This window comes from Mustela erminea, chromosome 18 (genome assembly GCF_009829155.1).
Source record: "Mustela erminea isolate mMusErm1 chromosome 18, mMusErm1.Pri, whole genome shotgun sequence".
NCBI classification, from domain to species: Eukaryota; Metazoa; Chordata; class Mammalia; order Carnivora; family Mustelidae; genus Mustela; species Mustela erminea.
In genome coordinates this window covers 56,457,530-56,480,923 of record NC_045631.1, presented here as the reverse complement: position 1 = coordinate 56,480,923, position 23,394 = coordinate 56,457,530, and the positions used below count along the sequence as shown (strand labels likewise).

Sequence of the window (23,394 nt, the reverse complement as noted above, 5' to 3'; positions counted from 1 at the left end):
TCAGGGGTGGTGATATCTGGCATGCCCAGAGAGAGGGCTGGCTCCCTGCTCAGCGCAGTCTGTCCCTCCCTCCACACCCCTCCTCCACCTTGCATGCACATGTGCGGACTGTCTCTCTCTCTCGCTCTCTCAAAGAAAAAAGAAAGAACTCTTAATTTGAAAAAAGCATCTTTCCTCCAAGTTTTTATTTTGAATATTTGCAAACATACAAAAATAGTTGAAAGAAGATCTCTTGTATTTTTTTTTTTTTACCACCAGACGCAAGAGTTAACAATTTGCCATATATGCTTTATCTATGTATCTTTTTATTTGAATTTAAGAGACCATGACATTTCTTCCCTCGACATTCTAGGTGTATATCTCCCAAGAACAGCCCCCCACAATCTCAATAACTTTATCACACCTAAGAAAATGAAAAAGCGGGACGCCTGGGTGGCTCAGTTGGTTAAGCCACTGCCTTTGGCTCAGGTCATGATCCCAGCGTCCTGGGATTGAGTCCCACATCGGGCTCCTTGCTCAGCAGGGGCCTGCTTCTCCGTCTCCATCTGCCTCTGCCTGCCACTCTGTCTGCCTGTGCTCACTCTGACAAATAAATAAATAAAATCTTAAAAAAGAAAATGAAAATGAATGTTCTATTATCCGTGATTCAGTCCATATTAGAATTTCTTAGTTGTCCCAAAAATGTCTTTTGGAACTGTTTCCTTTTTTTATTTATTTTTTAATTTTTTTTTTTTTAAAGATTTTATTTATTTTTCAGAGACAGAGGGAGAGAGCGCGAGCGAGCACAGGCAGACAGAGAGGCAGGCAGAGGCAGAGGGAGAAGCAGGCTCCCTGCCGAGCAAGGAGCCCGATGTGGGACTTGATCCCAGGACCCTGGGATCATGACCTGAGCTGAAGGCAGCTGCTTAACCAACTGAGCCACCCAGGCGTCCCTGTTTCCTTTTTTTAAACTTTTTTTTTTTTTAAAGATTTTATTTATTTATTTGACAGACAGAGATCACAAGTAGGCAGAGAGGCAGGCAGAGAGAGGGGAGGAAGCAGACTCCCCACTGAGCAGAGAGCCCAATGCGGGGCTCAATCCCAGGACCCTGAGATCATGACCCGAGCTGAAGGCAGAGGCTTTAACCCACTGAGCCACCCAGGCGCCCCAAAACTGTTTCTTTTTGAATTTGAGTCCAATCCATTGCATTTGATTGATTTATCTCTTTCTTTCTTTATTCAATTTATTATTTTTTAAAGATATTTTATTTATTTATTTGAGAGAGAGAGAGAGACTGAGTGCACGGGGCAGGGGAAGGGGAAGGGAGAAGCAGGCTCCCCTCTGAGCGGGGAGACTGACAAGGCATTTAATCCCAGGAACCCCAAGATTATGACTGGAGCGGAAGGCAGATGCTTCATTGACCCCCTGAGCCACTCGGGCACCCCTCTTTCTTGCTTACTCTCCCCCAGCTGACCTTTTGAAGAGGCAGGCCGGTAGTGATCTGCAGAAGTCCCGCTGTCTATTTTGTCTGACTGCTTCCTCATGGTGTCATTGGACTTTTTTTTTTTTTTAGCTTCCTGCAAACTGGAAGTTGTGTCCAAAAGCCTGATTAGATTTAGGCGAAACATTTTTGGCAAGGATGGTCCTAGATGGAGCTGGGTGTGTTTTATTGGGTGCCACAGGATAGGAGCTCCATCACTGTTAGTGACTATTAAGGAAGTGACTGCCATCTCTCTCCATTGTAAAAAATGTGCTATTTACTTTGTGATTAAGAAGTAAGCTAGAGGGGGTGATGAGGCTTTGTCACCCTGCCTACTTCCCAGTGAACTTTCCCTGAATGGTTTTTTTTTTTTTAAATATTTTATTTACTTATTTGACAGAGCGGGGGAAGCAGGCTCCCTGGGAGCCCAATGTGGGGCTCGATCCCAGGACCCTGAGATCATAACCTGAGCCAAAGGCAGAGGCTTAACCCACTGAACCACCCAGGCGTCCATCCCTGAATGGTTTTAGTCAGCATCCCCTGTGGATCTTTGCCTGAATTGGGAAGCTGAAGCATGGTGATTTTCTGTTTCTACGTTAATAGAAGCTATCCTTCTGATTAAAAAAGAAAAATAGAAGTTCCCTCAATGAAACTATGTGCCTCCAAAAACGTAGACTATGGCTGACTCAGTCAGTAGAGAAGGTAACTCCAGATCTCGGGATTGTGAGTTCAAGACCCACGCTGGGTGTGGGTGTAGGTGTGGAGCATACTTAAAATTAAAACCAAAAAACCCAAGCCCCCCCAAAATACAGGATAAATGCTTCTTTTTGGGTTATAGAAACTTATTTTACGTTTTATTTTTTATTATTTGCATTTTATTGAACAAGTCTGAAATGTAAACCTAAGATATGACTTTTTCTTAAAGTAGGCTCCATGCCTAGCATGGGACTTTAACTCACAACTCTAAGATCAAGACCTGAGTAGAAACCAAGAGTCTCTTAACTGACTGAGCCACCCAGCACCCCCAAAATAGGACTTTAAGGGGGCATCTGGCTGGCTCAGTGCAGAAGCCCCAAGTTGGGGCTATAGAATATTTAAAAATAAAATCTTTAGGGGTGCCTGGGTGGCTCAGTCGGTTAAGCGTCTGCCTTTGGCTCAGGGCATGAACCTGAAGTCCTGGGATTGAGCTCAGCAGGGAGTCTGCTTCTGCCTCTGACCCTCCCCCATCTCATGCTCTCTCTCTCTCTATCATTCTCTCTCTCAAATAAATAAAATGTTAAAAAAAATGAAAATAAAATCTTTAAAAAAATTATTAAACTTTAAGAATGTTGAATAATGGGGCGCCTGGGTGCTCAGTGGGTTAAAGCCTCTGCTTTCTGCTCAGGTCATGATCTCAGGGTCCTGGGATCAGGCTCTCTGCTCAGCGGGGAGCCTGCTTCCTCCTCTCTCTCTGCCTGACTCTCTGCCTACTTGTGATCTCTGTCAAATAAATAAATAAAATCTAAAAAAAAAAAAAAAAAGAATGTTGGATAGTAAGAGGGGGTGAAGTCTTATTCACAATTTAGTCAGTGGTAAACCAGGAAAATATGTAAAACTTTGGGAATTTGGCATAAAAACCCGTTCCGGAACGACTTAAGGGAGGTCCTATTTTCTTACTACAAAACTCCCCCATCAACTAAAGGCTATACCATCAAGAGTGCTGGTTTATGAAAAACTCCAAATTGCACACAACCCCATTAAGGAGGAGGAGAACCGGCCAGTCAGTTTGCCCCCGGGATGGTGGGGCTGGAGGGCGGGGCTGGAGGACAGGACAGGAGCGCTGCTGGTGGCTGCCGCTCAGGTCGGGGACCTGTAGGTTCTAGGAGCAGCCGCAGGTGTCAGCGCGTTTACCAAAAAACTTGGCTTTCCCGTCAGTTTCTAGAATGCTTGATGCTTTCCTCAAACAAGGTAGAAAAAAAAAATTTCAAAAAAATTTTTAGAGGCGCCTGGGTGGCTCAGTGGGTTAAAGGCTCTGCCTTCGGCTCAGGTCATGATCTCAGAGTCCTGGGATTCAGCCCCGCATTGGGCTCTCTACTCAGCGGGGAGCCTACCCCCCCACCCCCCCGCCGCCTCTCTGCCTGCTTGTGATCTCTGTCAAATCAACAAATAAAATCTTTTAAAAAAATTACTATCTTAGTCATTTGTAAACGTATAGTTCAATAGGGTTAAGTATATTCTCATTATTGGGCCACAGTGTCTCCAGAACTTTTCCTCTTGAGAACTGAAACTCTGTACCCATTAACCAGCTCCCCATTTCTTCCTCCTCCAGCCCCTGGTTCACTCCCATTCTATGTTTGCGTCAATGAATTTGTGTCTATTTTTTGTGTCAATGAATTTGACTTCTTTAGAAACCTCATATAAGTGGAATCGTACAGCATTTGTCTTTTTGTAACTGGCTTATTTCCACTTATCATACTGTCCATCTATGTTGCATGCGGCAAGATTTCCTGCCTTTTTAAGGTTGAATAATATTTCCTAGTATCTAAATACCACGTTTTGTTTATCCATTCATCTGTCAGTGGGTGTTGGATTGCTCCCACCCCTTGGAAATTTGAATAATGCTGCTACCCTGCGAATCAATCTTCTCCACCTTACTTTCAATTCTTTGGGATCTATCCCCAAAGTGGGATTGATGGGTCACATGTAGCCCCATGTTTAATTTTTTGAGGACCACTATGCTATGTTCCAGAGCCGTCCCGCCATTTTATAACCCTGTCAAAAGTGCCCAAAGTGGGGCGCCTGGGTGGCTCAGTGGGTTAAAGCCTCTGCCTTCGGCTCAGGTCATGATCCCAGGGTCCTGGGATTGAGCTCCACATTGGGCTCTCTGCTCAGCCGTGAGCCTCCTTCCCCCTCTCACTCTCTGCTTGCCTCTCTGCCTACTTGTGATCTCTGTCTGTCAAATAAATAAATAAAATATTAAAAAAAAAAGTGCCCAAAGGGCGAATTCTTTTAACTATCAATTTCAGAGCAAAGAGTGAGTAATATTCTACCCTCATGGCAGCCAATACATATATTTTTTTTAATACTATGCATGAATAACTTTTTTTTTGCGTGAATAATTTTTGTCTGTTCAGTCGTGTACAGTGACGACGGGATAGAAGAGATCTATACTTGGTCATTGTCCACAGCTCCTGGAGCTGCTCTGGGGCCGCAAAGGTGAAAGGGGTGTCTTTTGTTATTCATAACAGGCCCCTTTCAACCCCCACAGAGTTTATGTTAATGAGGTGACTTTTGGAAAGCCACGGAGGATGGGGGCGCTGGTTGTCAGGGGAACCAACCACGTGATTGGAGTTGGAACTTTCAGTCTCAACGCCCCCCCACCCCTACCCCTGCCCCCATGGACCTCTGGAGAGAGGGGATGGGGTGGAGCTTGAGTTCCATCACCAATAGCCAATGATTTAATCCATTATGTGGAGTAATGACGCCGTCACGAAAATCCTAACCCAAGGGGGTTCGGAGAGCTTCGAGGTTGCTGAACACCTGGCCTGCTGGGAGGGTGCTGTGTCCAGAGAAGGCACGGAAGCTCCAAGCCCCTGGCTCCGTACGGAGCCCCTATGCTTCTCTTCTGTCTGGCTCTGTCTTGGTTGGATCCTTTTATAAACCAGTAATCCATGAAGTAAACTGTTTTCCTGAGTTCTGTGAGGCATTCTAGCAAATTACTGAGTCTTGGAGCGGATCACGGGAACCCCCAATTTATAGCCAGTTGGTCCGAAGTACCAGAGGCCCCGCCCTGCAATTAGCATTCGAGGGGGGCGGGGCGAAGCGCCTACAAACTACAGGTCGTTGGTGTCAGAATTACATGAGGCGGAAAGCCTGGTGTCAGAAGTGTTTTGTGGGTGTTGTGAGTAGAAGTGGACAGAGAACAAGGGTTCTTTTCCTTTTTGACAAATAACTGCATTCCTTCTGAATGTTCGATTTTCGTCACGTTCGATTTTCGATTGGCCTGTGGGAGAGCCCTTACACCAGCTTGATTGACCTTTGAAACACTCCTGCTAGTCTTCCTTGCTTTCTGGAACAACCCGCTCTAGTCCCACTTAGCTTTCGGGGCGGAAGGTTCCTTTCTCTAAGGAGCACGGGGCTCCCTGCTCAGCGGGGAGTCTGCTTCTCCCTCTCCCTTCTGCCGCCTTCTCTGCTCACGCTCTCGCTTGTTCTCTTGCTCTCTCTCTCTCTCTCTCTCAAATAAAGAAATAAAAAAAATCTTAACTGTTATTGAGGGCCATCACGCTGGGTCTTCTCAACGGGCATGGCTAGGAAATTTTTTTGACAGAGAGATCACAAGTAGGCAGAGAGGCAGGCAGAGAGAGAGGAAAGCAGGCTTCCCGCTGAGCAGAGAGCCAGATGTGGGGCTCGATCCCAGGACCCTGAGATCATGACCTGAGCCAAAGACAGAGGCTTAACCCACTGAGCCACCCAGGCACCTTAGGAAATTTTTTTGAATCATGTGTTCGTATTGATGTTTCTGATTCAAATTTAATATTAGGGAATTTTCTTAATTTCTTAGATTTTTTTTTTTAAGATTTTATTTATTAATTTGACACAGAGAGATCACAAGTAGGCAGAGAGGCAGGCAGAGAGGGAGAGAGAGGAGGAAGCAGGCTCCCCGCGGAGCAGAGACCCCGATGCGGGACTCGATCCCAGGACCCTGAGATCATGACCTGAGCCGAAGGCAGCGGCTTAACCCACTGAGCCACCCAGGCGCCCCTTAATTTCTTAGATTTTATTCTTTTGTCTCTTTTCTCTTATTTTTGTGTTCGCTCCCTTTCTTCACAAAAGGCATCATATTACATGCCATTTCTGCACTTTGCCCTTTTCATTTTCGCTCTCCTCGAGATTACTCTGAATCTGTCCATGGAGATCTTCCTCATTCTTTTTTCTGGCTCAACAGGCCTTTATTTTTTATTTTTTTAATTAAAAGAACTTTTTTTTTAAGTAGGCTCCTCCCGCCCCCGCTTGTGTTCCCTCTCTGTGTCACACAAATAAAATCTTTAAAAAAAAAAAAAAAAGAGTCACATGCTCTACTGACTGAGCCAGCCAGGTGCCCCTGATTTTTTTTTAAGATTTTATTTATTTATTTTAGAGAGACAGAGAGAGAGCACTCGAGGGGTGGGGGAGAAGCAGAGGGAGAGGGAGAATCTGAAGCCGACTCCACACTGACGTGGAGACTGGTACGGGGCTCCGTCTCATGCCCCTGAGAGCATGACCTGAGCCGAAACCAAGAGTCAGACGCTCATCCAACTGAGCCACTCATGCGCCCCTAATTTTTTTTTAACAGAGATTTTATTTTATTTTATTTTTTAAAGATTTTACGTATTTATTTGAGAGAGAGAGAGTAGGAGAGTGGGGTGAAGAGCAGAGGGAGAGGGAGAAGCAGACTCCCTCATCAGGGAGCCTGTTGTGGGATTCGATCCCAGGACTCCGTCTGAGCCACCCAGGTGGCCCAAGAGATTTTAAACATACACAGAATTAGAGGGGATCGTGAACATTCCTGTGCCCATGACGGAGACTGAGTAATTACCAATGTGCGGAGAACTCCAACAGGAGGCTCTTGGGGCAGCGGCGGGTTCAAGGGTCGGAGCTTTCAGTCCAGTGTCCAACGGGGCAGGAACCACCTCTCCTTCCATCCCCTGTCCCTCCAATCACCTGGGCACTTGGACCGAGGTCTGGTTGACCACTCCCCACTCATAAGGAGCACCAGGAGACACGAGTGGTCTCAGAACCAAGGCATGTACACAGAGGTACAGGGAGCAGAGGGCCCCTTCTCGGCGTACGGGGAACGATGAACGCCCAGGGGAGTCTGGAGGGAAAGCCTGAGCCACATCTGGGAGCACCGCAGGTGCACGGATGAAGACAGTGAAAGGGCCGTGGAGAAGAGGAGTGGGAGGCCGGGAGTGGCGAGGCTGTTGGCAGCCTTGCTGGGATGGAAAGCAGGGGGCCATGTGACCTGGTGAGAGCCCCATCGTGAGGGGGTGTAGGACGAGGCCAGATGGAGCTTGGATGGGAGTGGGGGAGGCTAAGGCAACTTACAGACAAGGTCTGCCCAGGGCCCATGTGATGTGGGGATAGCACAGGATCCCGGGTATGGAGCTGCTGGCCTGGGATGGATCCTGAGGTCATCACCCACGGTCAGAACTATAGGAAGAGGGCAGGGATGCCTGGGGGGCTGGGACAGAGTTCGGTTTGTCCAGACTGAGTTCTTTGCGAGCAGGGGCCAACCAGGCAGAGATCCCTGGGGTCCTCAGTGCCTGCAACATCCGGTCTCCACAGAAAGGAACTGGTAATTTGACCCCATGCCACCCTCAGTGGCACTAAGGTGGGCAGGCACTAATCCTGTCTTACAGAAGAGTAAAGTCAAGTTCAGAGGGATTAGAGGGCTTGACCCAACTCACAAGTCTTCTGAGGGGAATAGCCTGGCCACATGGGGCTGCCCAACTCATTGGGCGAGTGCCCTTTACTGTCCAGTGGCAGGGCAGGGGGTGTGCAGAGGACAGCCAAGGGCCATGACCCTGGCTGGTCTTAGCTGTGGAGTCTGCTTCTCTCCTTGGTCTAAATGAAGAAGGAACCGGACGGGTCAGCAACAAAGTCACACCTTATTGTCTACACAGCTCTTGCATCAATCATTCCACAGACTCCTCACAACTGCCTTAGGAAGCTTTATTACGGGGATCTGACAGAGAAGACTCACAGAGACAAGGGCTCGAGACACATGACTAAAACACGACTTGTTTAAACCAGGCTCCAGAGCAGAGGTGCCGAGTCTCGGTCTCGCGCCACTCCCACAGCGCCGCACGGAGCTACGGAGGGGCCTCTGGCGGAGGCTGCAGGGCAGGAGGCCTTCACAGACCCCCTTGGGGCTAAGGGGGCAGCAGCTCCTCGCCCGGGTTGCGAGGTCCCATCAAAGGAGGGGAGCGGGATTGACCGCTCTCAGCGCCCGAGTGTGTGGGGCAGGGCACGGGGGCAGGGACACACGCGAGTCCAGTCAGATTGCGGGGACGGTGGGGGGACACCGGCACCCTCGGCCAGCGATGCAGGCACTGGGGTGCACTCGGGACTGCCTTCCCAGCCCTTCGTGTCCCAGAAGCTACACGGCTCTTCATGGCCTGGCTTCCCCCTCCGACACGGAGCCCTTCCGCTGGCCTGGAGAGCTGCCAGGGAGCGAGAAAGGCAGCAAATTCCCTCCGGACTCTGGAGCCGGCGGCGGCTGGGAAATCGGTTTTGGCCTCGAGAGGAGCCCAGCAGCCGCTGGTGCTGCCCAGACGCTGCTGTGGGGCAGAGATAACAGGCACAGGAAAGGTGGGGTGGCAGGATCCTCCCAGGAGCCTGGCTTTCACGTAAACAACGAGCTGCCGCCGGCCGGGGCAGGAGGTGATTCATGTCCCACACGGCGCGGGGCCTGCTGGCCGCGCTCGCTGGGCACTGAGGGACCGGGGCCACTGTGGCCGGGTGCTGAGGCCTCTCTGGCTCTGTGTGTGGGTTGGGGATCAAACCCAGGCCTTCTGGCAACTGGCTTGACTTCAAAAGCCTGGGTGTGTCTAAAAACTGGTTGGGTGAGGGCTCAGTCACCCCCAAGGGAAGAGAGGCCTCGGCTCTCGTCTGAGACCTGGCTGGGTTTCAGGATCAGGGCAGTGGACAGCGGGACCGGGGGGCTCCCCTACCCTCAGGGCTCCCATCTGCCCGCGCCAAGAGGCGTACGCTGGGAGTGACCAGGCCAACTTCCCGGGCCACCCCTACGGACTAAGGCCATAGGCTTCGGCCGCTCCACTACCAACGCTGAGGTAGTGACCCTCACAAGAGATGGAGAGAGCACTTGGAACTCCCACTTCTGCCTGAAAACAGACCACAGTAGAAGCCAGTGCAGCCAAGAGGCCCGAGCTGGGAAACACGGCACTTTTAATAGGGCCCCAGGCCCCAAGTGGTGTGTCCACACAGTCCATAGCACCCGACTCCTCTGTGGCAATGTCCTTTCCCTGGCTGGAAAGCCACACAGAGGTTCCTCTTGGGGTGGCACCTGGGAGCAGATCCCAGTCCTGAAATAAACAGAGCGGCTCCTCCGCGCTAACACGGGTTGCTGCACTACACAGTCTCCTTGGGCCCCGGAGTGGCTCCTCCCATCGACGGGAAGAAGAATGTCCGAGCCACTCCAAGCTGGTCCCTCAGGTCACTGCTTGGCCTTTTTCACGATGGTGCCCACGGCAGAGATCACAGTGGTCTTGGAGCCGCTGGCGCTGGTGGTCACCGTGACGACGGCGGGCAGGGTCGCCGTGGTGGTGAGGATGGTGGGCTGGGCTATCGTCGTCACTGGGATGGCCGAGTCCCACTTGCTTTTCCTCTTCTGGGCATCTGCAAGAAGGCGAGGGAGGCGTCAGGACCCAGACGAACCGAAAAGCAACACTCCCTTTTCTAGCAGGTCAGAGTGGAGCGGCCCCTGCCACAGAAATGCCAGGGCAGCCAGTGGACTGGGGACCCCACCCCAGGCTCCCCACAGGCCTTAACAAACTCTGGGGTCAGAAAAAAGCACAGCAAGGGGGAGCCTAGGCCCAAGATCCCCACAGCCTCTCCTCCCCCAGACAAGGCAGGGCGACCCTCGCTCCATTCGTGGTGTGGCTGGAAGCGGACAAGCCCCCTTCTACCTGCCACCGCTGTGCTGGCCGTGGTGGTGGTGGTGGCCGTGGCATTGGTCGTGGTACCTTTCTTGGTGCCTGTCACAAACTCGATCTGGAGGGAGAGCGGAGAAGAGGTAAGGGCGGGCACAGGTGGGCGCCGTACAGAGGAAGCCCTGGGCAGCAGCACTGTCGCACCATCTAAGGGAGGGATGGGTGTCGGAGAGGTGCCCAGAGGAGACTTTTACTACCTTTCTTTTTTAAGCTGGGGTGGGGGAGAGAAGGGGAGAGTCTCAAGCAGGTGCCACACCCAGCATCGAGTTGACTTGGGGCTCGATCTCACGACCCTGAGGTCAGGACCTGAGCCCAAACCAAGAGTTGGATGCTTAACAGACTGAGCCACCCAAGCACCCCCTTTATTTTTATTATTTTTTAGGAGTGGGGAGGGGCAGAAAAAGAGGAAGAAAAAGGATTTACTTTTACTACTTCAAGGAGAGTCTTCCTTTTTTTCTTAGTATTTTATTTATCTGAGAGAGCGAGAGAGCGTGGGCACGTGTGCACATAAGGAGGGGGAGCTAGAGAGGGAGAAGCAGACTCCCCGATGAGCCGGGAGCCTGACATGGGGCTTGATCCTAGGACTGCAGGATTACGACCTGCTTCACTGACTGAGCCCCCCAGGTGTCCCAAGGAGAGCCTTCCAGACAGACACTGGAATGCTCTACGCATCACTGGGATTCTGTACATGCAGGGCACATCAACCAGCTGCCCTGCCTCACGTTCCGAATGGAGGTGCTCCCCCCAACCCCGCCGCCCCAGGAGCAGCACAGCTTTGGTCCCCGTGTGCTGCAGACATGGCCCACGCTAAGCCTGGGGTTTGGAACGGGGAGGGAAAGAGGAGGGACCGTTCCAGCAGCACTAAGAATGAGAAAACCTGATTGCCTAGCAGCTGCTTGGAGGGCCGCTGGCACACCCGAGATGCAGCTCCTGCCGGGGGTTTGTTGGGGATGGGGTCGGGCCGCACCCTGGAAGCCCCACTGCCGCTGGAAGGTCAGAGCAGAGCAAAGGCCGGCAGAGCTAGCGGCCCGAGCACATTTAGTCTCAGAGCCAAATTTGTTCCCCAAAGGATCCAGACCATGCTGCTTGGGAAGAAGTGGTGGTCAGGGGCCTCAAATAAGGGGTCCTCCGGCCACCAGGTGCAGGACCTGCAAGGAGGCACTGAGGCGGACTATGGAGATCAGACCTGGAGGCCGAGAAGGTGCTCTCAGAAGGAAGACCGTCACTCTACTCAGTCCGGGGAGGACATGGCACAGCGGCGAGAGCCAGCAGAGCGCCACAGTGGTGAGGGGAGCAGAGGGAGGGTGCAGCGCGGCAGACCACAGACCTCAAGAAACCAAATGGAAGCAACCGAGAGGCACCTTCAAGCTGATGGTGGGGGCTGTGAAATGACAGTCCACACACCTGCCCCTCCCACCACCAGGATATTCATCCGTCACTTACTTTGGTTCGTTCCTTTTTGGCCTTTTCCAATTTGTCCATTTCAATCTTCTGGGCTTTAGCTACAAAGACAAGAGAAGATCTAAGAAAAGCAGCCCTGGAACAGCTCCCGCGTGAGGGGCCACTTTAGGCCGAGGGTCCCTATACCCGCACTTGCCACACCCCGTACTCTTGCTCAGTGCGCACACCCAGCCTCCAGGCCATGGGGCTCACTGTCCTGTTGCGATGGACAAATGGAAGGCCGGTCCTCGGCTGGCACCAAGCAGAGGCCTCACACCAGCAGGCTCAGGGGCTGAGGCTGTGCACCCTCGTGTGGAGGGGCCGGCTGCTCCTAAGCGCCAGCAGACTGTCGTCGCCATGTGGGGATGCAGGCCCCGTGTGGACAACCTACCCGCTGACCCAGAAAAGCCGGGTTACAAACTTGAGGTACAATGTTGGCAACTCATTCAAATTAACGCAGGACAAAACTTGTATGGGCCAAACCAAACACAACTATAGGCCAGATCTGGGCCAGGGGCTGCTGGGTTAAGACCTGTCAGCAGAGGGCTCGGACTCTGAAACTCCTCTCTGTTCTCCCTGGGGGGACCTCTCTCTGCACCTTTGAACCTCAGCTTGAACAGGACTTCCTTGGCAAGGCCGATCCCACCCCCTCTGCTCTGGCCCCCTTCAGCTGGTTAGGGCGCCCTACCTGCACCCCCACCACACCCGTCACTGCCGGGACTCCTCCTTCTTTGCCTTCTGTGCCAGGTCGTAAGCCTCCTAAGGTCTGTACCATTCAAGGCTGTATACCCACTGCCCCGGACATGGCCTGACACAGGGGAAACCCTGAAATACATGTTGGCGGGCTGACCAAACAGACGGAAGGACAGATGGACGGATGGCCACCTACCTAATGCCTCATAGTAGGAGTCCTCAGACCAGCCATGGGGGTCGAACATATCCTGCAAAATAAAGAGCTAACGCTGTAGCCAGCAAGGGTTGTTGGATGACAAACGGCTTAAAAAACCAAGTCCCTCCATGGATTTTTCCCAGTCTGGAGGCCCCTGCCGTAAGGGGACAGGGCCTTAGCTGTTATCCCAGGTCCAGCCACGGGGTAACCCATTTCCTCCTGGGAGTATGAGGCAGTGAGGCATTCGTCTGTGGACTTTGCCACAGGAGCACAGCGAGTGCACGCTTGGGCCCTAACCAGTCAGGGTCCCAGGGCCAGGTCTGTTGCTGTGATCTCTCTCCTGGACCATTTCAGAGCCAGGGGGGCTCACTCGAGGGAGCTGGGGCCTGCGCTCTTCAGCCAGCACTGCTGCTACACTGGCCTGCGTCGTGGTTCCAGGCCAAATCTAGCAGAGTGAGCGCAGCACCCTGGGCAGCCCCCCTCAACCCGCCGCCTCTGTGCGCAGGGCATACCTTTGGGTAGTTGGTGCCCAGCTCATCGATTGCACAGAACTGGATCAGCTTCTCGTAGATGCTGAAAGAACAGTAGAAGGCATTGAGCAAGCCCTGGTCCCACGCTGTGTGTGCAGCAGATTCTGAGAGATCAGAACCATCTGGTTCTTGGGCTCAAATGAACCCTTTAAACCCAGCTGAACTGTTCCAAGCAAGCTTCGTGACAGAAGGGGAAATGTCCCCTGGCCTGGCATGAAGTCATTCCCAGTCCTCCCCACGCCCAGAGAGATGGCTCATTAGCCAGGGGCCAGGACAGGTATGGTGTCCAGGTTTTCAGTCTTATCCGGACATCTGACCTACAGTTTGTGGGGCGGGGCGGGGCAGGTCCCTGCTGTCACTATATCAGACTCCCATGTGTGCCATGTGCTTGGGGCCCCGGATGGAGTAAGACCTGGACAAATCTCTGTACCTAAATCCTGTCACCTGTGTGCAGCCCCAGTGACAGTTTGGAGGGGAAGAGGAACCCACACGGACTATCTAGTCCAATTCCCCCACTGTAGAGACGAGGAGATGAGGCCTCAAGAGGCTGTACGCCCTAGGAGCAGAGCAAGGAGGACCCAGCTCAGGCCTCTCGGCTTCCACTCTTCATCCTGGTTTCTGTGTTACTGCAGCCTGGGTGGTGGCCGCTGTGGGCACAGGTGCGATCTTAGCTAGGCCTCTCCCTGCCACTTCCACAGGGGCATTCCAGTTCCCAGGCCAAAATCAGTGACTCACCTGACCCTGCAGGCCCATGGAAAACTCACCTGGGGTTCCGAAATTCTTTTTTCCTTTGGATAATGTAGTTCATATCCATTCCCTCTTTTATCTTCCGCTCATAAAGCTTCTGGATCTTGTCCTACAGAAGAGAAACAGAAGGGTACTTCTGACACCACCTACCCATGGCAATCCGAGCCTGTGGTCACATGTGCTGGGTGGACACTTGGGCCACAGAGACCCACAGAGCCATGCGAAGACCTATTCCAGTCACATTGTCTTTCTCCACCCAGCCTGTGACCAGCGCTGAGCACAAGTAAGAGGAGCCGAGACCAGTCTGTTTTCGTTTTGCTTTCTCCTCACTCCCTCTGGATGGCTGGCAGAGGGAGCAGTAAAAGGTCAAGGTGGAGAAACCATGGAGAAGACAATGGAGGACTCCTCCACTGTCAGCCAGCTCCTGAACCACCCCGAGGATGGGCAGGGGGGCTCAATGCTGGTTTTCAATTTTAACATAGGCTTCAATCCTCAGTGGGAGACCTAGGAAGGCTACATCCTTTCAGAGGACGGAAGGAAGGAAGGAGTAGTGTTTTTTGGATTTGGCCCCACAAACTTCCTACAGTGTCCTTTGTAGGCAAGGCTCACAGAAGGCCAGTCACCACGATGTTATTAAGAGGCACTGTCAGGGGTCAAGAGCGGGTCTCATTAAAGTTACCCACCCCCCCAGACCCGTCCTCTGGCTTTCAGTGGGCAACAGGAGAACCAGCTGGCAGGGAGCCAGGCCAGTCCCACGGGTGTCTCAAGGCCTAGAGAGATGAGGCCGGTAGCAGATGGCAGCCACACCACCCAGCATGGGAAGAGGCCCCAGAAACTCAGGTCTCAGGGCAGAGTCACCTCCAAGGAGGAGCAGTCTTACACAGCAAGGCTGGTGCTGGCCCAGGGCAAGGCCTCTCTGCAGCCTCCCCGACTAGTGGCGGCTAAATGCACAGACTCTGCAGAAGGAAAACATGTGGGGCACTCTTCACCTGCAGGAGGTGGTGGGCAGGCTGGAGGTCCCGTGTGACGCCCTTGGGGAATATCAGGAGAGGTGATCCACTCCCTGTGTCAGAAGGCTGACTCCTTCTGCCAAGACTGGCCAGAGGAAGCGCGGAAGTGCAGAGAGAGGTCTGTAATGCCTTTGCCAGGGCAGAGACCACCAAGAACAACACACCTCCCCGTTCTCTCTTCAAGGGCAAAGCAGGGAGGCCTCACACGGAAGGCTTGGCCCACTCAGGCCGACCTGTATCTTACAGATTACTCTCCTGGGTTTCCTGGGCCATCAGATGGGTTCTCCCATTTCGGGTCAACTAAAGTATTCAATGAAGGTCATGGTTTCTACCACTAGAAGGATCTAAAAATGAGAAATGCGCTGAACTTGAGGGCTGAGCCAGCTGGCTGTCTGTCTGGCAGAGACTGCCGGACTGTCCTTACAGGCTGCAGCTTGTTGCCTGGCGGGGAGACGAGGCCTGTGCTCATGGACAACTCACCAAGGGAGGAGACTTCTGGGAAAGGAAGAGGATCTGCGCGTGCCCCCAGCCCTGACGCGGGCCCTGCCCAGCCAGCTGCATTCTGCAGACCCTGAGCCCCTTAGTCATGCATCCTTTAGGATGGCACCCTGGGCCTGTGCTGTGGCCAGAGAGACCAGCAGAACCTATGGGATCAAAGGTAGAGCAGGGGGACCGGGCGCCCATACTGGGCAGCCCCAGGTTTCTGCTCTTGTGTCCATCACGAGGTTCCACACCCACGAGAACCCGCCGAGGGCCAAGGAGAAACAACTGCAGGTGCTGAAAAGGAGAGGCAAGGCCCAGCTGCCCCTGAGGCCCTGCTCCCAAGGGAGTGACTGCACTAATTGCCCCAGTTCCTCCCGGTTTCAAAACCCCAGGCCGGGGCTGTTTGCGACCTTGTCAGGAGAGGACAAGAACCTTAGGCACATCAACGCCTGTGTTTTTGCATTTCTACAAACTGCCTTCCATTCTCATGGTTCCTCCATTTCTCAGTCAAGTGCCCCCCTGGCTCAGCTGGGCCACACAGAAAGTCACGGTGTTTTCTCTGTCCAGGCTTAGGAGCCCTTGGAGGGCGAGCTAGGGGGTCCCTGCTAGAACAGCGCCAGGTGAGGAGGGAGGGGCTGGCGGTGGGATCAGAGCAAACTCCTGTCGCAGGCGAGGAGAGGTGACCAGGATGTGCGGGCCCCTGCTGACCTGGCTGCTTCTTCTACGGAAGGCTCTTTAAGTCAGACCAAACCAGACACCCGAGCAGCCCTTTCCCCTGACAAGGGCTGCGGCAGCTGAGCCCCGCACTTACTTGCAAGTGGTTCGAACACCTGCCAGGGGGCTCGGGCGGGATCTTGATTTCATCGGGTGACATGTTCCGGACTCTTTCAGAAAAGGAGGCTATGAGAGAACAGAAAGAATTCTCTGTGGATGTACGTGGTGGGGGGCGGGGGGCGGGTGTAGGATGGGGGCTAAACATGGTTAGGAAAAAAAAGGCTCATATGACCTTTTCAGGGAGAGAGAAAGGCTATGAAACAGTACAGTGGTGTTCAGAGTGGCTTCTCTGTCATCTGAGTTGAGATCGAATGACCAGAAGGAGCCAGCGTGTGCCAACACGGGGGAAGAGAAGTTCAGGCAGAGGGGACAGGCGGCAAGAATGCATAAAACCACGTCCTAGAAGTGAACTTTTCAGGAAAAGGTCTGTCCAGGGTTTGCTGGTGAATGTCTAACAACCCGTTGGGGGAAGGGGAGGGGGCTTTGAGCTGCAGCATCTGCCGGTTTCTGGGTTACTGATGCTCTTGTTGCTGGACCCAGGCCCAGGAAGAGGGGAGCACCACCAGTTCACAGTGCGAGCCGGCTCCAGCCTCCCACGGGCTATGCTCCTTTAACACCTCCCAGGATTCTGGAAGCTCTTGCCCAAGATAGAGAAGTTCAGAGTTCCTCTAGGACTCAAAACATTCCAAACTGCCTGGTGCATAAACGATGCTTTAAAAGAAATTACCTGTTATTAGTTTAGTCTTTTGAAAATAAACCAATCCACCCTCCGTTGGCCCACCTCATTCTTGGGAACAAAAGGCCTGATTCTGACGGGAAGAACCACAACTCCCAAGGGATAATTCCCTCGGAGATCTGCCACTGCCCACCCAAGTTGCCCGTTTGCTCTGTTCCCTTCCCCGTAGCCTCTGGCCACCCTGGGCCTGCAGAATGTGCTCGGGATCGGACAATGCACCATTTGTTGTAAGATTCTGTCTGTGCTCTCTACAAATTTCTCTCATGAAAAGGGCCATACACTGAGCCAACGGCAGGCGGAGTGGGGTGGGGCAGGATGAAGGGAAAGAATGAGCAAACCAGCACCAGGAACACCCAGCAAGCAGCTGCTGGGTACCCACTGTGTGCCAGGCCCTGGGCCAGACTATCTCTTAGCCCTGAGTGGCTGTCCGGACTGGCTGGTGAGAGCCTAACACAGCCTTTGCCTTTTTTTCTCCCAGCGCCGGGTTAATATTTTTCTTAGCAGATAAGGTACTTTGATCTCCGCTCAGAGCGTCACTATTAGTATAAGTAGCTCAGTGCTGAGCAGGGCTGAGGGCATGGCTCTGTGGGCTCTGCCAGTCTCAGTTGCTGCAGAACAGGCCTGCACACACTGCAAAGCCCGAGGCTGGGGCAGAGTCTCAACACGCTACACGTGCCAATGCCTCCGGTCGGCAGCGGGGTTCTCACTGGATGCGCCCTGACAACAGAGCGCTAGGCCGGCCATTTTGGGTGAGGGCAAGACCGGGATGGGGTGACCTACCCTGCTGTGGACCTGGGACATCAGTGCAGCCCAGGAGCAGTTTCCACCAGGGAACCACGTGCTCCTCTTTGCCCGGCCTTTCCCTTCTGCCTCCCGAGTCCTGAAGCAATGGCAGTACCCAGAACTGGCTGGAGTTCAAGTCTCCTTCTGACTTCCCCCTTCTTTTCAGCCCTGGGAGGGGCTGGGGTTCTCAGCCAGAGGCTCAAGCAGGCTGCAGAGGCCAGCTGCGAGCAGAACTGGCCGGGGTGAGCTGTCCTCGGTATTTCTAGAGGGCAAAAACAAGGAGGGCCCTGGCGTGCTTTGGGCACAAATGAGGAGGGTGAAGCTCTGCCCTGGGGGTGCGGGGGTGGGAGAGGGAGGGAGAGTGTGTGTGTATGTGTGTGTGTGTGTATGTGTGTGTGCAGCACGGACAAAGAATGCCCTTTGGCATTTGCCAGGAAAGCCTTTTGGAAAAACAGGGTGTGACACCGTTGCCACAGCAACCCAACCACACTAGGGCTCAAGTGGTGTATAGTATGACTGGGGTGGGGGGAGCCCCTCCTGAGCTCCCCGGTTAGGAACAAAAGCATTCCTATGAAGTAACTGGCAAGTGAAGGGACAGTTAGAAAATTAGGTAAAAAATTCTGCACAGCTTCCAGGAGCAATCTTTCAGTGACTCTCTTTCCTAAGTCCCAGCACAATCTCAAGTAGAAGACCTCAAACCTGCATATACGGTCATTTGAGCAGCCACAAAGCCTCAAACCATTTTCCCAGGAAATCCGTTGAGAAATGTGTCCAGGCCCTTAGGGCAGCTCCAGGTACCATGGCTGCTCTTGGGTGTGCTGGGGCATTCTAGAAGGGCAGCTGTACTCAGAAGTCTACCTTGGTGATTCACCCCTGTGCACACCCAAGCCAGGAAACAGCCCTGGTATCCATAGCTGCCAGGTGTGAATCTAAGCAGGAGCGGCTTGTTGGTCGAGCTTACGTAATGGTGGGGAGCAAGGAGTGCCTGGGGGTACTGTGGGGCTGCGAGCAGGAGCAGTGGAGTGCTCTCTAGTTCACTAGGGACATGGAGAGCCCAACCGATTATCACCCCAGGCCATTGTTCCAGGCATGACCACGGGGCGCCAGTGGGGCACTTGGAGGGCATCTGTACTCAGCTCTGCAAAGTGGCCATGGTGCTGGGAAGACCTCTGAGTCAGCTTTTCTGCTCTCATTTGCTCCATTAAACCTGGGGCTACACATATGTCTACACATATGAAAATCCTTCCCATACCGGGGAGAGCAACCCGAGAGTCCCATCTCCAGAGGTACTAACGAAGGAGCCGAGTGCAGACTGAGCTCAACTATCACCGCATCCCTGAAGATCGGTAGGAGGAATCAGGACAGTGAGGCTTCAAGACCTACTGGGGTGAATGGAGAAAAAACCATGGGGGTAACCCTACTGTGAAAGAACGTACTTAGAAGTAAAATGGAACTATGGATATGCCCAGTAACACGGAAGGATCTCAAAAACATGGTGAGTGAGAGAAGCCAGACAAAGAACAAGATGGTCATTTCATTTCTATCTGTGGTTCTCAACGGAGGGGCAATTACGTTCCCCCAGCCCTCAAGGGGACATCTGGGAATGTCTAGAAACATTTTTCCCTGTCACATCTGGCGGGGGAAGGGAGTGCTAGGGGCATCCTGAAGACTGAGCATATGCTAAGACGCGGTGTCAAACACATGTCAGGTCCCCACGACAAGGAATGCTCCAGCCCAAAATGGCAAGAGTGCCAAGGCTGAGAAATCCTGCTCTTTATGAAATTCTAAAAAAGGGAAAAACTATAGTGAGAAAAATAGATTACTGCTTGCCTGAGGCCAAGGGAGGAAACAGTCTATAAGGAGAGGATTATGGGGCACATTCTGAAGTGATGGGAAAAAAAATTTTTTTTTAAACATTTATTTCTCTTTAAGTTAGCTCTAGGCCTGGGGCACCTGGCTAGCTCGGTGGGTTAAAGCCTCTGCCTTCAGCTTGGGTCATGATCCCAGGGTCCTGGGATCGAGCCCTGCATTGGGCTCTCTGCTCAGCAGGAAGCCTGTTTCCTCCTCTCTCTCTTTCTGCCTGCCTCTCTGCCTACTTGTGATTTCTGTCTGTCAAATGAATAAATAAAATCTTAAAAAAAAAAAAAAAAGTTAGCTCTAGGCCTCATGTGGGGCTTGAACTCCTGACGCTGAGATCAACAGTCACATTCTCCACCAACTGAGCCAGCCGACGCCCCCGGAGTGACAGACATGTCTTACACTGTGACTGTGACGGGGGTCAACAGGACTATATGGATGTGGCAAAGCTCATCTAATGGCACAAAGTGGCAAGGAGAGAAGAGGTGGAAGCTGGGGAAGAAGTCGTGGTGGAGACGGCTGATGTGCCCCCATCTCACAGCCCGCCAGACACCGGAGCCTCGAGCAGAGCAGCGGGCTCCCGGGCAGCCTGTTTGCAGACCCCACAACCACCCCCACCCCTAGTTTCTTGGGAGTACATGCAGGGCTTGGCAAGGCGGGGAGGGCATGGGAGACCGAGGCTCTGGTCCATACCTACCCCCGTGGATTACCCACTCGAAGGAAGCCGCACTCTGCTTCCTCTGTCTGCAAAGTCAAGGGGCACATCCCCTGAGCGCCATTTTCTAAGTAGTGAACACTAAGGTCTAGAAAAATTCTGGTTTTTATAGGATTTTAAAGACTCACTCAGGGATAAAGGCAGAATCCTGCTGAGGGCCTGGGCTAGTCATCGTGGTATGTTCCTACCCAAGCCTTCCTCAGCAAACAAAAGTAATGGAATAACTTTTCTTTTAGTTAGGAAAACCAGAATGGGTCCCCACATCCTGTAACCCTTTAGAGGATCCTGTCCAAAAACGGGACAAGGGGCTGCGAGCCACAAAGCCTCCATCTGGAAGAGTGGGAGTGGCTTTTGCAGGCTGCAGCCGCGGCAGCCCCGGGGAAGCAGGACCTCCGCTTTGTGAAGGTTAACACAGCAGGCAGGGAAAGATGGTCACAGTCACCACAGAGAGGAAGGGTCACCCTTTCATGAGGTTGGGACAGGCTTTGGAAGAGCTGTTTACAAAGCCCACAACCTAACCGTCAGAGTTGAGGGACTTTCTAAAAAGGATCAGGAAGCTGGGGCTAGCACAGGACTGGGATGATGGTGTGCCATTTTCCAGAAACATACTGCCCCGTCCTCCTAAGTCACAAAGTATCCTAGACGCTGGGGCTGTGAGGCATGTTCCCTCCTGGGGACAGACCAAAGTGCCAGCAGAGGCCACATTTGCTCCTTGACTACACGAGTATGCCAGCAAAGTGGGGCGGAGGCGTTCAAGGACAGAGGACAGGCCTAGGGCACCAGGGGAATGAGCTCCCAGCTGAAGGAGGCCCCAAATCCATCTTGACAACATTGGCAACTGACCGAAGCCCAATGAAACGCACCATGAATATGATTTTCAAAGAAGAATTGTTCCCTGGGTGTCCTACTCAGACATCTTAGCAAATGCCAAAGACCCCGGGAGCGCACATGAAGAGAAGGCTGTCAGCAGAACGGCGGCCTTGGCTGAAGCAGAGAGAAGCCCCACGCAGGGGCAGGCCCGGGCGTGGCGGGAAGCCAGGTCACTCCGGGCAAGGCTCAGACATCTGCCCCCGAGACTCCCCGGGGGTACTCACCAACTAATTCCTGAGGATCTCGCTTTTCTACTTCTGGGTTATCCTGCAAAAGAGAAACCAATACAAGGAGGTGAGTCCGGGACTCCTGAGCACAGCTCCTCTCTCCACTGAAACCACGCAGGACTTTAAGGGAGGAGCAAAGGTGCAAGCGACACAAGGAACCTAAGAGCGAGCCGGTGCTTTGGGGGCCTTCTGGGACCCTGGAGCCGCCTCAGCCCCCTTCGTCATCAGAGCGGCCAGGACGCTCGGATGCCTGCTTCAGTCTCTCCTCCACGGCCTCCAGCAGGAACCAACGTCCACCAATGCCAAGGAGAGCAGACACCAGCCTCCATCGCCTGGATGCCTGGACTCTGCCCACCGTCTCCCCTGGGGGCTGGTCAGCCATCCCCGATCACGCCGCCCCTACCTGGCACCGAGGAAGCAAGAGAAGGCAACTTCCCAACACAAGAATTCCAAGAGACAAAAGTCTCTGTGGCCAAGAGATTGTTCTCGCTTTCAGTTTAAGCAGAAACGGGAGACTTTATCGTCAGGGGGAAGCTCACGGAACCCTGGGGCAGGCATGTGCTGGGCCTTTAAATAAGTGACTGACCCGGGCCCCAGTAAGGTCCTGGCACACGGGCGGCTTCTCTCCTGGCTCTCCTGGGCTCGCCTCTTGACTCTTTACATTGGCTTTCTCTCTCTCCAAAGAAAAAGCTCTCCCTGATCCTTAACGCAAACTTCCGCCCTGCAACACCACTTCTGCGGGTCCTTCAGGCTGGCCGAGAGCAGAAATTTCTGGGCAAAGCTTTCTTATCATGCGTTCTTCTGGACTCGCTCTGTATTTCCCTGCTCAGAGGACATGCTTCATCCAAACCAAAGCCACCTGGAAAAGGCTACGGTCCCAGCCCGTCGCAAGCCTGGACACAGGGAGGGAGGCCTCCCCTTGCTTCCACTGTCCCAGATGGCTGCTGGCAACAACATACCTGTCTCGCCCGTCTCGGGGGAAACCCGGCCCCTCACACACAGCCCGATGAGGGCTCTCAAGGGCCACCACGGGCTAAGGATCAAAGTGGCAGAAGCTGGGCTCACAGGAAGCTGCTATCTCCTTTCTTTTCCCTTTGGTTGGTGGGGGCGGGGGCAGACAAGACAGTAACAACTCTGGAAAACGGGCACCCGGCCACAGCTGCGGAGCTCTAGTGTGCTCCACTTACGGTTATACCAAGTAACATTTCAGAGAGAAGGTGCCAGGAGGCCATCGAAAGCCCTCCCGTGCTATGGCTCCGGGCCAAGAGCAGAGCGGTCGTTCCTAATGTCCTTCCCCAAAAAGTCCCTCCTGATTCTGGGACAGGCCCAAACCCCTCACTCTTCTGAACACTGCAGCCATTCATTCGACCTGGGCGGGCGTGACGTCCTAGGCCAGGCTGCTTAGCAACAGGTCTCCCCCAGCCGCCCGCCCCCTGCCCATCAGGTGGGCAAAGAGGAGGCAGGCCTGTGCGAGGGAGCGGAGGGCTTGGGAGGCGTGCCTGGAGGACTGCCACGGCCAATTCAGGCTGGTCATCAATCAGCTGCTTTATGGGGAGCGCCCGTCTCCAGGGGCCCCACAACAACCCCTTTGTAGCAGTGACTCCCAAGGAACCAATGTTAAAGAGCATGGCAGCAACAAAATGTGGGGCTGGAAAAGGTCCTTAAATTTTCCCTCTAGGGGACAGCTTTCTGGGTGCTAATTGTGGGAAAACATCAGTTGGGTACATCCTACCTCCCCTCCCCCGACCAGTATTCCAAGGACTGACCCTTAACCATTCAAAGGCCGCCTGGGGGAACCTTCCCAAAGCACCACAGGGCACCGGCCCCTCGGCTGGCCTGAGGAAGGAGACAAGAGAGCCACGTGGGAATCCCACAGGGTCCACTATTCCAGAGGCACATGAAGTTGGTCACCAAACACAGTGTCTCTTCTACAGGGAAAATACTTGTTCACCTGCAGGTTCCTTGGGCTGGCGGAAAGGCTGTGAGCCACCCTGGGGCCTCCAGCAGCCTGTGCGCGGCCCCCACCCCCGAGACAGGAGGGGTTGGGGGGGAGGGGCGGGGATTCCTGCATTTCACAAGGCCCTCGCCTGGCCTAGCTGGGGGCTGTTCAGTCACATCTCAGGGAGAAGGGCAATGCTGGGGCAAAAATCAACAGGAAGGTGTTCTCCCTTCTTTCCATCTTT

At 53.4% G+C, this 23,394-nt stretch overlaps 1 protein-coding gene across 3 annotated transcripts in view; it reads right to left on the bottom strand.

Moving 5' to 3' along the window:
- Window positions 1-8,136: 8,136 nt before the first annotated feature.
- The window catches only part of SAP30BP (SAP30 binding protein), a 37,202-nt gene continuing 21,944 nt past the window's right edge, over window positions 8,137-23,394 (bottom strand). Inside the window, exons 4-12 of one of the 3 annotated variants that reach the window (XM_032322621.1) lie at window positions 21,209-21,251; window positions 16,061-16,149; window positions 13,774-13,865; window positions 12,992-13,052; window positions 12,480-12,531; window positions 11,982-11,984; window positions 11,594-11,652; window positions 10,127-10,211; window positions 8,137-9,836 (exon numbers count right to left, since the gene is read on the bottom strand). In XM_032322621.1, the coding sequence (XP_032178512.1) occupies window positions 9,655-9,836; window positions 10,127-10,211; window positions 11,594-11,652; window positions 11,982-11,984; window positions 12,480-12,531; window positions 12,992-13,052; window positions 13,774-13,865; window positions 16,061-16,149; window positions 21,209-21,251 (666 nt within the window). In that variant the 3' untranslated portion in view covers window positions 8,137-9,654. Of the gene's footprint in view, window positions 9,837-10,126; window positions 10,212-11,593; window positions 11,653-11,759; window positions 11,985-12,479; window positions 12,532-12,991; window positions 13,053-13,773; window positions 13,866-16,060; window positions 16,150-21,208; window positions 21,252-23,394 lie in introns of those variants that run through there. The other 2 variants (XM_032322622.1, XR_004280849.1) reach the window with 2 other exon arrangements.